This window comes from Colius striatus, chromosome 8 (genome assembly GCF_028858725.1).
Source record: "Colius striatus isolate bColStr4 chromosome 8, bColStr4.1.hap1, whole genome shotgun sequence".
Lineage (NCBI taxonomy): Eukaryota > Metazoa > Chordata > Aves > Coliiformes > Coliidae > Colius > Colius striatus.
Genome location: NC_084766.1, coordinates 5,486,617 through 5,502,359, shown reverse-complemented (window position 1 = coordinate 5,502,359; position 15,743 = coordinate 5,486,617). Strand labels below are relative to the sequence as shown.

The window sequence follows — 15,743 nt, the reverse complement described above, 5'->3', positions numbered from 1 at the left end:
AGGGCTGGGGCTGCCGGGGCTGCGGCTGCCACACGGCCCCAGCAGCTCTCCTCCGGCCCGGCCGCACGGCCCCGGCAGCTCGCCTTTCTGCTTCTGAGACAGCAGCGACACGACAGTGGCCGAGGAGGAAACTGCAGCCAGTCGGGGATGAGGTCGAAGCGAAGGGGGAGAGAGTGAGCAGGAAAACCACAAGACGCTCGCGCCTGCTAAAAATGATTTCCACCTAGTAATTTTAGGAGCTGTTGTGTTCCTCTGCCTACCTTCCTGGATGAATTTTAAGTAGGAGGTGAGTGAAAATGAGAACAGTGACAGAGCTTTCCCCCCCCCCCCCCCCAACCTCTGTATCTGCACATTTTTAACTTCTCCTTGACCCCATCTTAAAGACACACTCGGTTATTTTCTCCAGTTACGTGGGGTTTTTTTGGCCTGGCTGGTGAACCAGAAATCCACACCAACTTTTCTCGAAGGCAGTTAAAAATAGTGACGCATCAGAGGGGAATGGAGCTGCACCAGCACCCCTTGTCCAGCCCTGCACCCCAGTCCATGCTGCCAGACCTGCCTGCCTCAGACTTCCAGGTCCAGAATATAGATGCAAAAAGAAATGCAGCTTCCTAAACAAATGTCATGAAGCCCTTATTCCTTCCTGCCTGGTGAGGGACGGGTTCCATCCAGCATGTGCCAAGGTGGGCCTCAGCCATGCTCAGCTTCTGTGGGGAGGTAGCCCTGTGGAGCAGCAGCACAGGGTGATGGCTGTGCCTGTCCCCTCACCCCACACCTGCTCACTCACAGCTGCAGTGGCCACATTTAGACAGGATGGGGGGAGGAGACGCCTGGAGAAACCCTCTCCAAGGCCTGTGGTTAAGCAGGTGCTCTGCAGAACACACAGAACATGCTGAGGCACTCGCAGAAAGGGCTGCTGTTCAGTTAGAGGTACACCAAAACACACATGTGCTGTAACCTGTTTTTTAATTCTCAAACATTGCTATGCATGGTGAGCATTGGCTAGCGTCAAGCAAAACACACGATGTGCTACCAAACCAAGTGAATTTTCCCCTCAGTGTGGGACCAGAGCAGAAGCTTGATGCCTAGTTACCTGCTCATTTGCACCGGTCTTTTCCAGAGCGTTTGGAACCTGAACATTTTGCTGGTGCCTTCCAACCCCTACCATTCCATGATTCTATGAAATTCCTGAGAAATGATGAGGTATGCTGCTGAGTAAGTTTTGAGTCAGCATTAACCTCTTATATGGCTGCACTGAACTCAAGTCTAAACATCAGCAGGTCTCTCAAACCTTTTTCTATTTCGACATGGCATCTGAAGTCAAACAAGCTTGTCCTCATCCAGATCCCCTGTAACTCTCCTGCCACAGTAAGCTCTCCTGCCTTGTGCAATTGACTTCAAATCCCTTCATCTTCCACCATTTATAGCTCCCAGTGAAGGTCCTCTCACATCTTAGCTCTTAAATCATACCCTTGATAGTCTCTGACACCCTAGGCCTCAGCTCTTAAAAAAAATACCCCACCTCTTTGCTCCCATTTGCCTCCCAAAGCTGCTGCCCCAGGTGCAGCCTTTCTGGGGTCCCCCAAACCCAGCTCTGCACCGCGCCAAGGCACGATGGGAGACCTTGTGTGGGAGCAGCAGAAGCTCCTTCTCTTGGAGTTTTGGGAGAGAATAAAAAACCACTGCTAATCTCCAGCTGCCTCTCCATCTGCCCTCATCCAGCTGGGTACTGCTGGGAAAACAGTTGTGCTCACATGAAGCAAAATTCACTTGTGCTCAGCTGGTTCATACAATGCCTTTCAACAGAGTCCCACAGAACACAGAAATCTGCAATTCAAGATCTGAAGGCTTTTCACTTGAAGGTCAATGTGTTTTTCAGCCTGGTTACTTCTAAATTGGGTAGAAACTGTCTGTCCAACTACAAATTCTCAGCTAGCAGCAGGACATCCAGATTGTCCGGGAAATGTCACATAAAATGATTTGTACTCTAAGTAATTCACTTCTTTGAGGTTCTGATTGTTGATACATTGCTACCAGCAGAGCATACACTGCACTACAAAAGAGAACAACAATTTGTACCTCAAATGTCTTGACTTCAAAGCATTTAAGCTTTACAAACAAAGAGACATAGCCTCAGTCTAGCACCAAAGAAAGCAATTTATGTAAGCAGAGAGTCTGGAACAAATAATTAAAACATGAGACTAAACAAAAACATTTGTGAGTTTGTTGAAACAACTTTGAAATATAAACTCTTTTTTTTCTGTGTATATTTATTTGCACTTTACCTAAGGGTGCCCTCCAAGCCTGCCATTTCTTACTTGTGTTGCTTTTGGAAGCAGGTCTGACAGTGGTAGCCCCATGGAGCTCACTCCGCAGGCTCTTCTCCCGGTGTGCCCAGGGCTCTCCCCAGAGGCAGCCTGGATGTGACAACCCCTCTTCCAGGGTGCAAACTTTCACACTAAAGACCCAGATGAAAGCCTGCAGTAGCACATCCACCACACCACAGCCCATCTTAAAAACAACAGCTCCACAGGGAAATACCTTTTTCTTTCTCTTCTGTGTTGTGCAAAGTTTCTAATCAGTAGTCCCTCCCAAAAAGTGTTTCAGATTGTATACTCCATTTCGACTTCCTCTGTCACACCACAGACCATGGCAATGTGTGGTTGGGGCTGGGAAAGACGTTACTTTACAGATTTCCCTTTTCATCGGGTGTCCCGCAGGAGCTGAGGCAGCCCTCAGGGGACCGCAGGGTTTACACCCAGCAAGATTCCTAACGCAGCTCCTCTCATTTCAGTGCAGCTGAAAAGAAGCTGGAAGACAGCTTGTTAGCCACACTACTGTAATTCTACCTGTCCCTCTCCTGATGTGAATTTAGCGCTGCTTCGCGGTCTGTAGCTTCTTCACGGCGGCTCTGCAGGAACGGTGCGGCCCGGGCCCGGCCTGCCATCGGCCATCTTGTGGTGCCATCTCGTGGGGAGTGGGACAACAGCCACCGCCGCCTGCCCGGCCGAGGCACGGGGACTGCCCAGAGCGGACCCGGGGGGAGCGACCTGAGGAAAAGGATCTGCGGGTGTTGATCGACAGCGTCTCAACGTAAGGCAGCAGTGTGCCCAGCTGGCCAAGAAGGCCAATGGCATCCTGGCTTGTATCAGACACAGTGTGGCTAGAAGAACCAGGGCAGTGATTGTCCCTCTGTACTCAGCACCGGTGAGGCTACACCTTGAATACCACGTTCACTGTTGGGCCTCTGTCTGCAGGAAAGACGCTGAGGGGATGGAGCATATCCAGAGACAGGCACCAGAGCTCGGGGTCTGGAGCACAAGTCTCATGAGGAGCAGCTGAGGGAGCTGGGAGTGTTCAGTCTGGAGAAAAGGAGGCCGAGGGAAGAAAATGATCATTTTCTACAACTACCTGAAAGGGAATTGTAGTGAGGTGAGGGTCAGTCTCTTCTCTCAAGTAATGAGTGATAGGACAAGAGGAAATGGCCTCAAGTTGCACCAGGAGAGGTTGAGATTGGAGATTAGGAAGACCGTTTTCCCTGAGGGGGTTGTCAGCCCCTGTGCCAGGCTGCCCAGGGAGGTGGGGGAGTCCCCATGCCTGGTGATATTGCAAAACACATAGCTGAGGGCTATGCATTAGTAATGGGCTTGACAGTGTGAGGTTAGTGGATGGACTGGATGGTCTTTTCCAACCAAACTGATTCTATTAATTCATCAGTTGCTTGAATTGCTAAGGAAGCACTCAGTGTACAGCACCATTTGTGACTAATGGCAGTAGCCAGGGATTAAACTAAACCAGACAATTGCAATCTCACACATCAGGGAAAAAAGAATTTCCACATGGAAATTTCCACATAGTGGGGAGATATATATGTTGTAACAGAAAAGCAAACATCTGATGATTTCATCTTTTGCCATGCCAAAAGCAGGGACACCTCAGCCAGGTGCCTGTTTAGCAGCTCTGCCCCAGAGCTGAGGTGCCAGAAACAGTACTGAAGTAACATATCACCCAGCTAGTGGTAGGCAAAAAAAAAAAAACCATTGTACTTCAACTTGTATATTACCTTGTTTGCATATTTTAATATATACATGAATACATTCATTACTCTGGGATCATTCACCTGCTTTAAAGTGAACCATGTTCTGAATTGCTTTAAGATTGTTCTGGTTTAGCAAGGAGCAGCTTTTGGCTTAGTAACAGGGGGAGCGGGTTGCAGTGAAGACCCGGTAAAGAGTCTGCGGACTCTCCCCCCCCCCCCCCCCCCCCGGCTCCTGGGTTCACACCCACCTCCGGCCCGGCTGGGCCAATCTGGCGCCTCTGCCATCACTATTTAGGGGACAGGAATTCGGAATGCGAGTGGGGAGGTGTATGAGTGATACAAGATGGAGGCGATCACGCGGACCCTTCAGCCAGAGATGGAGGAAGGAAGGAGAAGCAATAGACCAGAGACCCTTCTGCAAGCCATGGCGAGAATACAAGCTGTGCCCCTGAAACCTATGGAGATCCGTGGCAGGACTGAGAGCCACCAGCAGCTCCATGTGAGTGAGCCCGGATGGGCGAGGGACTGTGTGGGGAGACGGCCATGGCTCAGGCCGTGTTGGAGAGCCTGCACGCCACAGAGCAGCCCCACACGAGAGGCAGAGAGGAGCTGCAGCCTTTGGAATAAGTGCGCGTCGGAGCAGCCTGTGCAGGGCTGCCATGCGTGTGAGCTACCCCACGGACTTGCAGGGAGGACTGGCGTGGAGTTCACCCGTCCTGAGGAGGGACAAACGGCAGAAGCTATCGGGAACAGACTAACTGAAACCCTCACTGCCTGTCCCCCCGAACCGTTCAGGAGGGGACAGGGTAAAAACCCCGGGATCAGGGCTCTGAGCCCAGGAAGAGGGGAGATGTGGCAAGAAGGTGTTCTTAAAAAGGCTGGTTGGACTCTTCATTGATGTATTACTCAGTGTTGTTTCGTTTTGGTTATGTTTTGGGTTTTTGGGGGTATGTTTTAGTTGATGTTGCATTAAATTATTTTCTGTTTTCTTCCCCAAACCGAGTAGCCTGGTCTGTTTTGTCCTGAACTTTAAGCGGCAATTAAGCCCTCCCTGCCCTTGAGCAATTCTCAGCCTCTTCGGTACTTGAGGCTAATCGTGGTCTTTGTTCCCTGATGGGCCTAAACCACGACAAAGATCAATGGGGTTTTTTACCAGCAGAAGGCAAGGAAAGCTTATCCATTCAACATCTAAATGTATTTAAAAAATAATTTGGGGCAATTTCCTATCTCAGAGTTCACAGAATGGTGGGGGTTGCAAGGGACCTCGAGAGATCGTCCAGTCCAACCTCCCTGTGAAAGCAGGTCCCCCTAAGATCAAGTCACAGAGGACTATGTCCAGTTAACGTAGATTGACTTTAGAAGTCAAAGTCCTCTGTACACAACTGTGAAGCAGTTTATTGTTGTTATAACATATATAATTTTGCTAGGAAGGGGTACAAAGTCCTGAAGTAAGGAAGTCATAAACAGTCAGATACAGGGAAAGCTTCTGGCAGCTCTTTTTAAGAAACTAACTCTGTAGCCCACTGCTACACAAACCCACTACACCCATTATCTCTTCAAGCTGAGAGACACATTTCAAAGCCTGACCCACTATCCGTGTACCAGATATTTCAGGTTCCCTAAGCAAGGCAAAGCATGGCCCTGTCACCCCAGCTCTCCTCAGCAGTCCCTCTGAACGTGGCTTTTGAGCACTCCATCAGACCCATCACTAACTGGATGGAACACAACAGCCTGAGGCAGCACAACACGTTTCAGTTCCTCACACTCCTGCTTTAAAGAAAGGAACACACTGGGGCTTTTTTGGTGGCAGAACTGTATTTAAATTTTTTTCATATACAAATTAAGAGAGCACAAAACCTCCCTCCTTCATTATTGTATCAAACTGAAATAAGCCAAACTAGCAGAAATCTGTATAAAATACTACAAAGACAAAGCATCTACAGAGGAAAGGATAAAAAGCTTTTCAATTCCCTTTTCTGCAGAATTACACTCCAAAAACTGCCTTGTACACGTGAGAGTGCAGCCCTCGGTGGAAAACATCCAGTGCAAAACAGCTTTAAACCCACATATTAGCAGAATGCAATGGAAGGAAATTCACATTTGAAGAGTCATCAGTTTATTTTCCCTTTCAGGTAAGGTGATTATTGCACAACAACAATCAAGTACTTTTCCCCACAAGCATTAATACTTTACAGCCTTAGTGATTCTTAAGAGCAATTCCAACATTTAGTAGTGCTCAAGCATGCCACAGAAAACAATCTGGTGTGTACAAATGAAATGTGTATATCTGATCAGCTGAATTCTTTCCTTCTCATGCACCAACCTCAACCGTAATGATGGTGCTGCACCAACTAAGACTATGTAGTGACCAATTCTTACTTATGATGATGATGCATGAGAAGAAATCCTAATCCAAGTAGTACCCAAGATGGGATGACTTCACAGGATCAACAGGACAAAAGAAAGCAGTGAAAGCTATTTCTCACTCAGACAAACTCACTATGATTATATTCAAGTGCAAATATAGGCTATTTATTGAGAACTGTGCTGTGCTTCTCACTGAGCCAGACCTCAGAGCAGAACTGCACTTCAAGTAAGTTCATGGTTCCAGAACAAAAAAGTCCCAAAATCTTTTGGCTAATTTGTGGTTTCACTGCACAGAAAGAGCTCTAGTAGCAGGCTCAGTGTATGCTGCCCAACAGTCAGAATGCTCCACTGAAGCAGCTAAGGTAGTTTGGTTTTAAATAGTGGTCTGAGACTACCAAAAAAATGGATTAAAATGGAACTTATTCCAAAAAACCCACAACCACACGTTACTTCTATGGGAGAAACTCAAACTGAGACTCACAAAGAAAATGCCTGACAGCCTTGCTAGCATTAATTAGTATTTTTTTCCAAGATGATGAGACAAACAACGGCATAGGCATTTATCAGCACCAAAGGAAACATGGCACTTCTCAGTTTGGAGCTAACTCTCACGTACAGAACACTTACTTGTCATCTTCACCACCAATTCTAACACCTGAAACATCCAAATCCTAAGAACAGTATCCACACTGCAGTCAGGCATGCTCTGGGTGACCATACTTCTTTCAAAATGCAAGGGGACTCTACCAAATCAGTGTGACTACCAAGGTAGCTCAGTTAAACCACGCTTCAGTTATTGTTTTATGCTTTTAATCATTATTATTCAATGCAAATATAAAAATTAGACCAAGTTAAATAGAAAAGATGGCTCCATAGGTGCTACTCAAGGGATCGGAAATGTTTGGTGCTTTCCATGATTCACTTTTCACAGCATTGAGGTTGTCCTGAAGGGAAGGGCCAAAGGCTAGGACAGCTGGCCACAGTCAGTAATGACAATCTTTTTGGAGGTTTTTCCACTCTTGGAACCAAAGCTCTCAATTTTTTTCACGACATCCATTCCTTCCTTTACATGTCCAAAAACAACATGTTTGCCATCAAGCCTGTAAAACAAATAAACAAAGACAACTTAAACATAAACATACTTAAAACAACATAAAGACTGACAGTGAAGGGACATTAGCAGATCTTCACAGCTCTCACCTGCTGATCAACTCTCGAAAAGGTACAACTGCTCTACAAGTGGCCAAATACTTTAGCTCTGGACCTTAGAAGCATTCTGAGGGATAGCAGCCCTGTTACCCTCACAGCCCTTCCTCCCTCAAGAAGCACAAACCAGTTTATTTTCCAGCATGAGTTAAGTAATTTAGGAATTAAGAAGAAAAACTAACCAACCAATCATCAACCCACAAACGAACAAACATGAGCAAACCATTGACCCACCAGGTGAATATGCTGAGGGCTGAGAACCTACCAATCAGTTTTGGCAGTGCAAATGAAGAACTGAGATCCATTTGTGTTGGGTCCTGCATTGGCCATTGAAAGAACACCTAGAACAGCAGGAATAGATTGTTAGGTTAGTGTGACAGGTATGCAGTGGAAAAGACAATTTTCCTCTGCACATTCAGACTAAAGATGGACAGACAGGAGATGTGATGGTCTCACATCATCTCCAAATGATTTCTAATGCCAGCCTCTTGTCTTTGCCCGTTCCCCCTCCAGCCTCCCTTTTTTCCAGTAATACAGTTTTTTTCAGTAATACAGTTAGTTGTACATGTCCTGAATGTGATGGGTGTCAGGTAACCTCTACTATGGTTCAAGAGGAGCAGCAGTTTCCTGTGAGAATGAAGTAACAATCCTCAAAAGACCTTACAGAATTCAATCTGATGTTCTTATGTATGGTGTTTCCTTCATTTTTTCCTTAACTTAATTTCAGCTTAAAAGGACATGCCTGTGTTATATAGTAAATAAGAAATCCCAAGACTGCTTCATTTAACTTCCACAGTCATCATCTAAGAACAAATTTAAGTCTATGACTTATGAGAGGAAAAAAAAAAAGTGCAATAATCTCACCTCTGTAGAATTTCAGTAAAATACAAAAGTAACTTGCTCTTACTGTAAAATGAACTGTACAAGATGAAGTAAGAGTGGCAATGTCACCCATTAGAGGCTGACTTACTTGTACAGAGCCTACATAAATAAGCACATGCCATGCACAAGGCACTGTTAAAACTTCCTTCTGTAGCTACCAAGTGGCCCACACAACTCAAAAAGCTTATTTCTTTAAAGCACATCGTCAGAAACAATGCTTCATTACAAGGTCATAGTCATCAGAAGGTAGAAAGGATGTATTTACCAGGTCCTACATGCTTCAGTATGAAATTTTCATCTGGAAACCGACTGCCATAAATGGATTTTCCACCAGTTCCGTTGTGATTTGTGAAGTCACCACCCTGAAACAGAAGCAGCCATTAGCTTTACTAGCACACAGCGTTATTTTACACCAGAAGTGATGCTACTGAAAATATACTCACTTGCTCTAATTTACAAGTAATAAAAGCACCAATTTTTGGGGAGTTGAGTAAGATCACACAAGGATTTAAAACTCTGTATCTAGATGAAGATACGACCAAGCTAAAAGTAAATCTCTGCTTCAGATATTGCCGATGTTCTCCAGCTGACATTCGTAACTCTAACTACCTCCTTTCTTGTGTTACCAGCCTTGCTCCCAAATGTGATGCAACAAATAGCAGCAATTCTAAGTAACACCTCAAAATAAAATCACCCAAATTCATTACCATAGGCAAGATCTGAGAACTCTTTTTTTTCCTCCCAACAAGTATAAATATTGGTCAGGATCTCCATTATTACTATCTGGTTTTGCTAGGTTTTGTTGTTTAGGTGTTACACCTGAGCTATTTGATACTTCCCTTGGCTACATGTTGCTTGCTGGGATAGATGTGACCTCCTGTGTCAGGCACACAAAATCCGAAACACAAACCAACCACCCAGCCACAGCAACTCACAGAGGTGACTACTAAACACTGCTTCCAGCAACCTGCCACCTCCTCTCCCAGAAGCCCTGGGAGCCACCACCCCTGCCAGCAAAGCAAGTATTTCATGTCATCACCCTCTTGCCATTCTCACCTTGAGCAATCTGCCACAGGTGATGTTTCAGGTACTCCTACGCAGTCCCAGAACTATGCTGCACACCACCTTGAGGCATCTGAACTGCCACTCCTGGCTCTGACTGACCTCCAATTAGGCTATACCAATTGCTTGAGTCAGGCTAGCACTCCATCTCAAGAAGTTGAAAGGCCTCTGTTTCCTCTCACTCAAAAATATTTGAAGCCTGTGCCAGTATTGCCCCTTTGGCAATGACTACCAAGTCATTCCTAAACATCAATTCATCATCTCACTGTACCAGAGAGTCAACCACCTCGCATCCTAGGATCCAGTTGTGGGGAAAGAATACTGAGGCAAGGAGAGCAGTTTTACACAGAACCTTACCAATTAGTGGTAGTACTGAGAGTATGATTTCTGTTTTTCTTATATTTATGTATTTCAGGCCCCAGCAAGACTGCTAAACTTTCTCCTTTTGCCAGCACCACAAAACCTTAAGTCCATTCATATTTCAAAGGCAAGAAAATCAGTCCTTGACAGCACATGTCCCCTTTCTCCTCTCAGAAATGGGTCTTAAGATATGGGCCTCTCATTCTAACAGCAGTTTCCTATCTTTACAAAAAAGAAAGAAGTGAGGAGGGGCACCACCCCAGTTATCAGTTAATAAACACAGCATTCTTCCTACAACCTTCACCTCACTTAGTTTTTTAACAAAGCAATTCTATGATGCAATGTTGTTGAAATGCAGCTTCTTTAAGGGAAGAAAGGACCACCAGGAATCATACAATCCAGTGTACTACAGCAGCTGAAATCCTGTCATCTGCCAAGAGGCTTTCCCTGTTTGTGTTTGGGGATTTTTTTTTCCTGTTGTTTTTTGCTGCTGTTTATGAAAAAAAAAAAGCTAACACGCACAGACTTTAATTCAGAATTATGAAAGACTCATCCTTCAAATCAAAACAAACTCCATATCAGATGTGTCATCCCCAAGCATCGACCTCCACCAACCCTTTTGGTTCCCTTCCCTCCTCCATATTAGGGAGATGGTCAGATAAAAAAAACCCAGTTATTTTCTTAAAAACACATTCTCTATTGTGAGCAGACCATTCTACTAGGAATAAGGAAGGGACACGTTGTTTCCTTAGCTCACTTAGAACACAAGGCTCATTGTCATTCTACCCACTAAATGCTTGTCCCGAGCAAGTGCCATGTTGCCAAATATGCCCCACACTAAAGTACACTGCTACACAAAAGCAGAGAGCCTCAAGCCACGGGGGCGTTTAAGAGAGTCTACACATAATTTACATTTATTTATGGGAAAGACATGCTAAGCAACAGCAAAAAGACCCCAAATGCAAGTCACACTGTCAGTTCTTTATTCTGCAGCTAGGTAAAGAGCAGAGCCACTTAAAATGCCACTGCTCGTCCAACTGGCTCTGAAAATATAAAAAGAACATCTAGATAAATGTAATAGCAAAAGTAAATTAAGAAAGGGTTGAAAAACTAATAACCTGGCACATAAATGAAGGAATCACTCTGTGAAAGGTGGATCCTTTATAGCCGAATCCTTTTTCACCGGTACAAAGAGCTCTAAAGTTTTCTGTGAAAACAAAGGACGAAGGGTTATGTTGCCATATATGCTGCATAATATAATCAAACACAAACAGACTCAATATATCCCAGGCTTATACACTTTGAAAATTGTACAGTCTTTAAGGCATATTGATTAGTTATTTCCATCCTTTACAGAACCTCTGTTGTAAAGCTAAGGAGGAGATAAAGCTTGTTTAGTCTCAGAACAAACAACCCTTTTCCATCTCATCTCCCTTTTATTTCCTGTTTTACCTTGACTCCAACCCCACCTGCCTGCCCAGACGCACCACTCTGCAGTCAGAGGTTTCATTTTCTGACTGTCATGCCTTTGCTCTCTACAGTAATTGTGAAGATAATACCTTTTTTTTTCTTAAAATAAGGATATTCACCTACTGTAAACCAAAAAGTACAAGCTTTCCAGAACCACTAAATAAGCACACGAGGAAGGAAGCACGTGCTAAAACACAAAAACTTTGTAACATGAGTGCACTCATCAGCTAGCGACCACAAAACCAAATTCCTTTGTGCTGTTTGGAAACTCTAAAAGACACCATCTCTTGGATTTTACTCTTTCCCATTTGCTTTGGGGGTTGGTGTTAATGCAAATGAATATGTTTCTGAACACTTTTATTCAGCACTGATTCACTCAACATACAGAATGTACTGTTGGCACAAATCACAACATGAAATGATTTGGAGTAACAACAAATTGTAACTCTTTGCTAGCTCCATTCTGACAAACTTCATACCATATTTCTCTATTTCACAAAGAGGGATGAAGCATGGAAAGTTTTCAAAATGTAAAAGAATATTCTTGTTCCTGCAAATCACAATCTAAACCTTAAATATTTGAGTAGGGGATTGTGGTGATGCTGCCTTACCTGCTGTCTTAGGAACTACGTCAGCTTTCAGCTGTGAAGGAAAAAGAAAACAAACAAATTAGTAAGTCAGCTTTTCATACATGCATAGAAAAACTTCTGCATGGGAGGCTGCTACAACTGAACTCTCTTCCCAAGTTGATGAGTTACCTGAAATCACAAACCACTCCAAACTCCAAGAACACCTGAAGACTTTCCAAGCATTTGCCTGGTATTTAAAAGCATCCCCTCTCAATGCAACTTTTGGACAGTTAATGAAGTAACTTGAGCAGTGTCTAATGATTTCATTGATCAACACAATCATTTAGAAATAACTAAGAAGAAACTTTATGGTGGACCCAAAGGATCAAAACCAATTTGGATACAACTGGAGACATCAAAGTATTGCCAGCACAGAACCAACTCCTGAAATCTGCAGAAAAGGCAAAAGAGTAGAAACTATGTATCAAAATCGACCCATTATGTTACATACACATTTGCTACCAACAAATACTTCTGATTTTGGTTAGTGTTCCTCTTTCCACTCTTCTTAAAAATGCGGGGTATTATAATTGCCTGGAAAGAGTGACATAGAAGTGGCTGTACCAGGTCAGACCAAAGTTTTCTGTACTTGCACATCCTGACAGTGTTCAGCAGCAAAAACACTATGGCAATGGCAAGAACGTAATGCTCCTTCCCTAGGATGCTCTCCATCTCCTCAGATACCAGAGATTTGCATCTGAACCTAACCACATCTTGGCCAAAGCTTCAAAACAATGCCATAATAATACATTCAGGTTTCCTGTAGTTTGGGTGCACTAAAAATCTCAAAGACAGGAATGAAATGCTGCCATGAGAAACACAGTAACGTTACTGCTATCTTTTATAAACCATCCAGCTGCTTACTTCAGCCCATTGATGAATAAGGAACTTGCACTGTGTTATTTGAAACCTACGGCTCCCTCAAACGCTTCCTCCTGAGAACATGACAGCTGGTAGAATGCAATTAATTTATAAGATGACATTTTCAATGAAAAAAAATGAATTGGGGTCTAGTCTCGAGGGAAGCACTTTTAGAGAGAACCCTTAACAAGTCCAAGATACAGATCCAACGTGGGTGCTGAAAGCCACTCCAAACTCCCTCAGTAGGGAGCAATTTAGCAGAGCACCATTCCCTCTCCGGTGTGCAGCTCTGGACCACAGCCTCGTTCCTTTCCATAGACAACGCGTTCATTCCGAAGCACGTGCCTGGCCCTAAGGGGACGTGGTACACCACAAAGTCTCGAGCGCTTATCGTGCCTTTCCAATTGTACTGCAGTTCTACCATTCCGGCCTTCTTTAAATGTATTTAAATGAGTATGTCGGCGAGATTGAATTTTTAATGCCCGAGCTGGCTGCTAAGCTGCCTGCTGAGCTGCCCGCCAGCTCAAACGGAGCTGTGCAAACCTTGCAGTGCACGTGAAGGAGGAAGCGCAAAGAGGTAGGACCTCACAGAGATGAAAACCAAGAATCAACCAATAAGTACCCAGGAAAAAAAAAAAGGAAAAAAAAAAGCGCTAAAAACATGCTGGAAAAGTGGCTGAAAGATCTCCATGGCAGTGCTGGCTCAGGAGGATGCCAGCCCCTAGGTCTGGCAAGGCACTGACCGCGCAGGGCCCCCCACAACGGACCTTGGGACACGATGTCCCTGTGGGAACCGCGCTGGTCTCTGTCCAGCGAGCCGCACGCTGCAGTAGCGGGGCTGCTCTTGTGCAGTGCTTCAGCTTCCGTGCTCTGGCAAAAAGCCTTTTCCCACCGAGGCTCCTGCTGCAGGACGCCCCAGCCTCCTGCCCAGGGGCCCGGGCCCGCGGGGATGCCTTCGCTGCGGCACCAGCTCCGCTGCTCCAGCTCCGCTGCTCCAGCCCCTTCCGCCCCTCGCTCGCTCCCAACCCGGCCGGGAATGCCTCAGCGGCCCGGCACGGGGAGTGTAGCCCCTCTCACGCCCTTCACCGCCGCCCCGGGAGCCGGCGCCTGCCGCCCCGCCGCCCGCAACCCCGCGGGCCTGCCTGACCTTGCCGCTCACCGGCCGCCATGCCTAGGCGCCCCGCCAACCCCGCGAGCTGCCGCCAGCCCCCGCGGCCCTACCTCCAGCACGACGCGTCCCAGCGGCTGGTTATCGGCGCCCACGTCCAAGTACACCACCGGGTTCGGCGGGTCGGCGGCGGCCGCGCTGCAGCCGCGGGCACCGGCAGCCCACATGCAGGCGAGCCCCGGCGGCGGCAGCGGCAGCAGCAAGTCCCCGGGCGAGCGGAGCAGGCGGCGTGCGGCGCTGAGCGCCAGCATGCCGCGGGCGTGCGGGGCGGCTGTGCAGGTGTGTGTGCAGGACGCGCAGGGACAGGTACCGGTACCTGCGCAGGCCACGCACACGCGGAGACACGCGGAGACGCGCGGCCGCGGCCGCCGCGGCCTTTTATGGGCCCCGACACAGCGCCCCCCAGGGGCGGCGCCGGGCAAGATGGCGGCTGAGGCGGTGGGGCGCCGGGCGGAGCCGGTGCGACCTGACCCCAGGGCTTGTAGCAAGGTGGGGATCGGCCTCTTCTCCCAAGTAACGAGTGACAGGGCAAGAGGAAATGGTCTGAAGTTGCCCCAGGAGAGGCTGAGATTGGAGTTGGCGGCAGAACTCTTTCGGCGCGAGGGTTGTCAGCCCCTGTGCCAGGCTGCCCAGGGAAGTGGGCAGAGGAGTCCCCAGCCCTGCAGCTATTGCAGCAGAGGTGCTGAGGGCCAGGGGTGAGCGCTAGCCGTGGCAGTGTGAGGGCAGCACATGGACGCGATGCTTTTTAAAGGTCTTTTCCAACCAGAAGGACTCTGTGATTGATGCTTTCAGCTGGCAGCGGGGTGTTGGGGCTCCCGCTGCCCTCACAGCTCCGGAGCAAGACCCGTGGCCACCCTCTTCTGCCATTTTGCAGCTATCTCTAGGGCCCATTGGGTTTTTTGTCTGGTTTCTTTTTGCTGTTCAGGGTTTTTTTCACAGCCCCTAACCCCAGGGATCAACAGCAACAGGGAGTTTCTAAAGTTGTAATTCCACACAAGGCCTTTGTGCTTGTCCCCAGGCCCCAAGGGGAACGCCTCAGCCAGACAGGCCACACTGCTGCCATCGCCCACACAGGATAATTGGGTGCAAGACTAAAGAGTCACAGGCTGCCTGTGCAGTGTTACTCACCTGGAGAATTACGCCACGACACATGACAAAGCAGAGCGGTGTGCCTCAGCACGTCCCTGTGCTGTCACCCAGCATCACAGACCCCAGCGGGTGCCCACAGCATCCTTCCACAGCCTGACCTTACCTCTGCCACAAAACCTGCCCGAGGGATTGAATAGTAGTAGTCTAGGTTAAATGGCTTACATAAAAATAATGTTTTACATGACAGTAACAATGTTTATAATTTTAGTTTTCATAGAATCACAGAAATTATGAGGTTGGAGAAGACCTTTAAGATCACTGAGTCTCACCGTTTCCCAACTTAGTAGCTCACATCAAAATACTTAGTGTATAGTCATATTCAGTTACTGTTTTGAAACCCTCTCCAGTTGCCATCTTGATTCTGTATACAAGAACTTTCAAAATGTTGTCAAATTCTCAATGCCACCACCAGCAAGACAACTCTCATAAGCCAGTATAAAAAATGCCTCTAAAAATCTGGCCCTGCTGGGATATTTTACAATCCCCATGCATTTTGTGTCATCCAGATAAATGATGGTGCAGTTCCAGGTAAACCACAGCCTACCATTAC

General features: G+C 46.7%; 1 protein-coding gene across 1 annotated transcript; it reads right to left on the bottom strand.

Moving 5' to 3' along the window:
- Positions 1 to 7,194: 7,194 nt before the first annotated feature.
- On the bottom strand, positions 7,195 to 14,418 carry PPIF (peptidylprolyl isomerase F). The gene is made up of 6 exons (XM_062001676.1): positions 14,098 to 14,418; positions 11,998 to 12,028; positions 11,035 to 11,123; positions 8,760 to 8,856; positions 7,878 to 7,953; positions 7,195 to 7,506 (listed from the first exon to the last, which is right to left on the bottom strand). The coding sequence occupies exons 1-6, from the start codon at positions 14,293 to 14,295 to the stop codon at positions 7,371 to 7,373; spliced, it is 627 nt and encodes a 208-aa protein (XP_061857660.1). The 5' UTR covers positions 14,296 to 14,418; the 3' UTR covers positions 7,195 to 7,370.
- Positions 14,419 to 15,743: the final 1,325 nt, after the last annotated feature.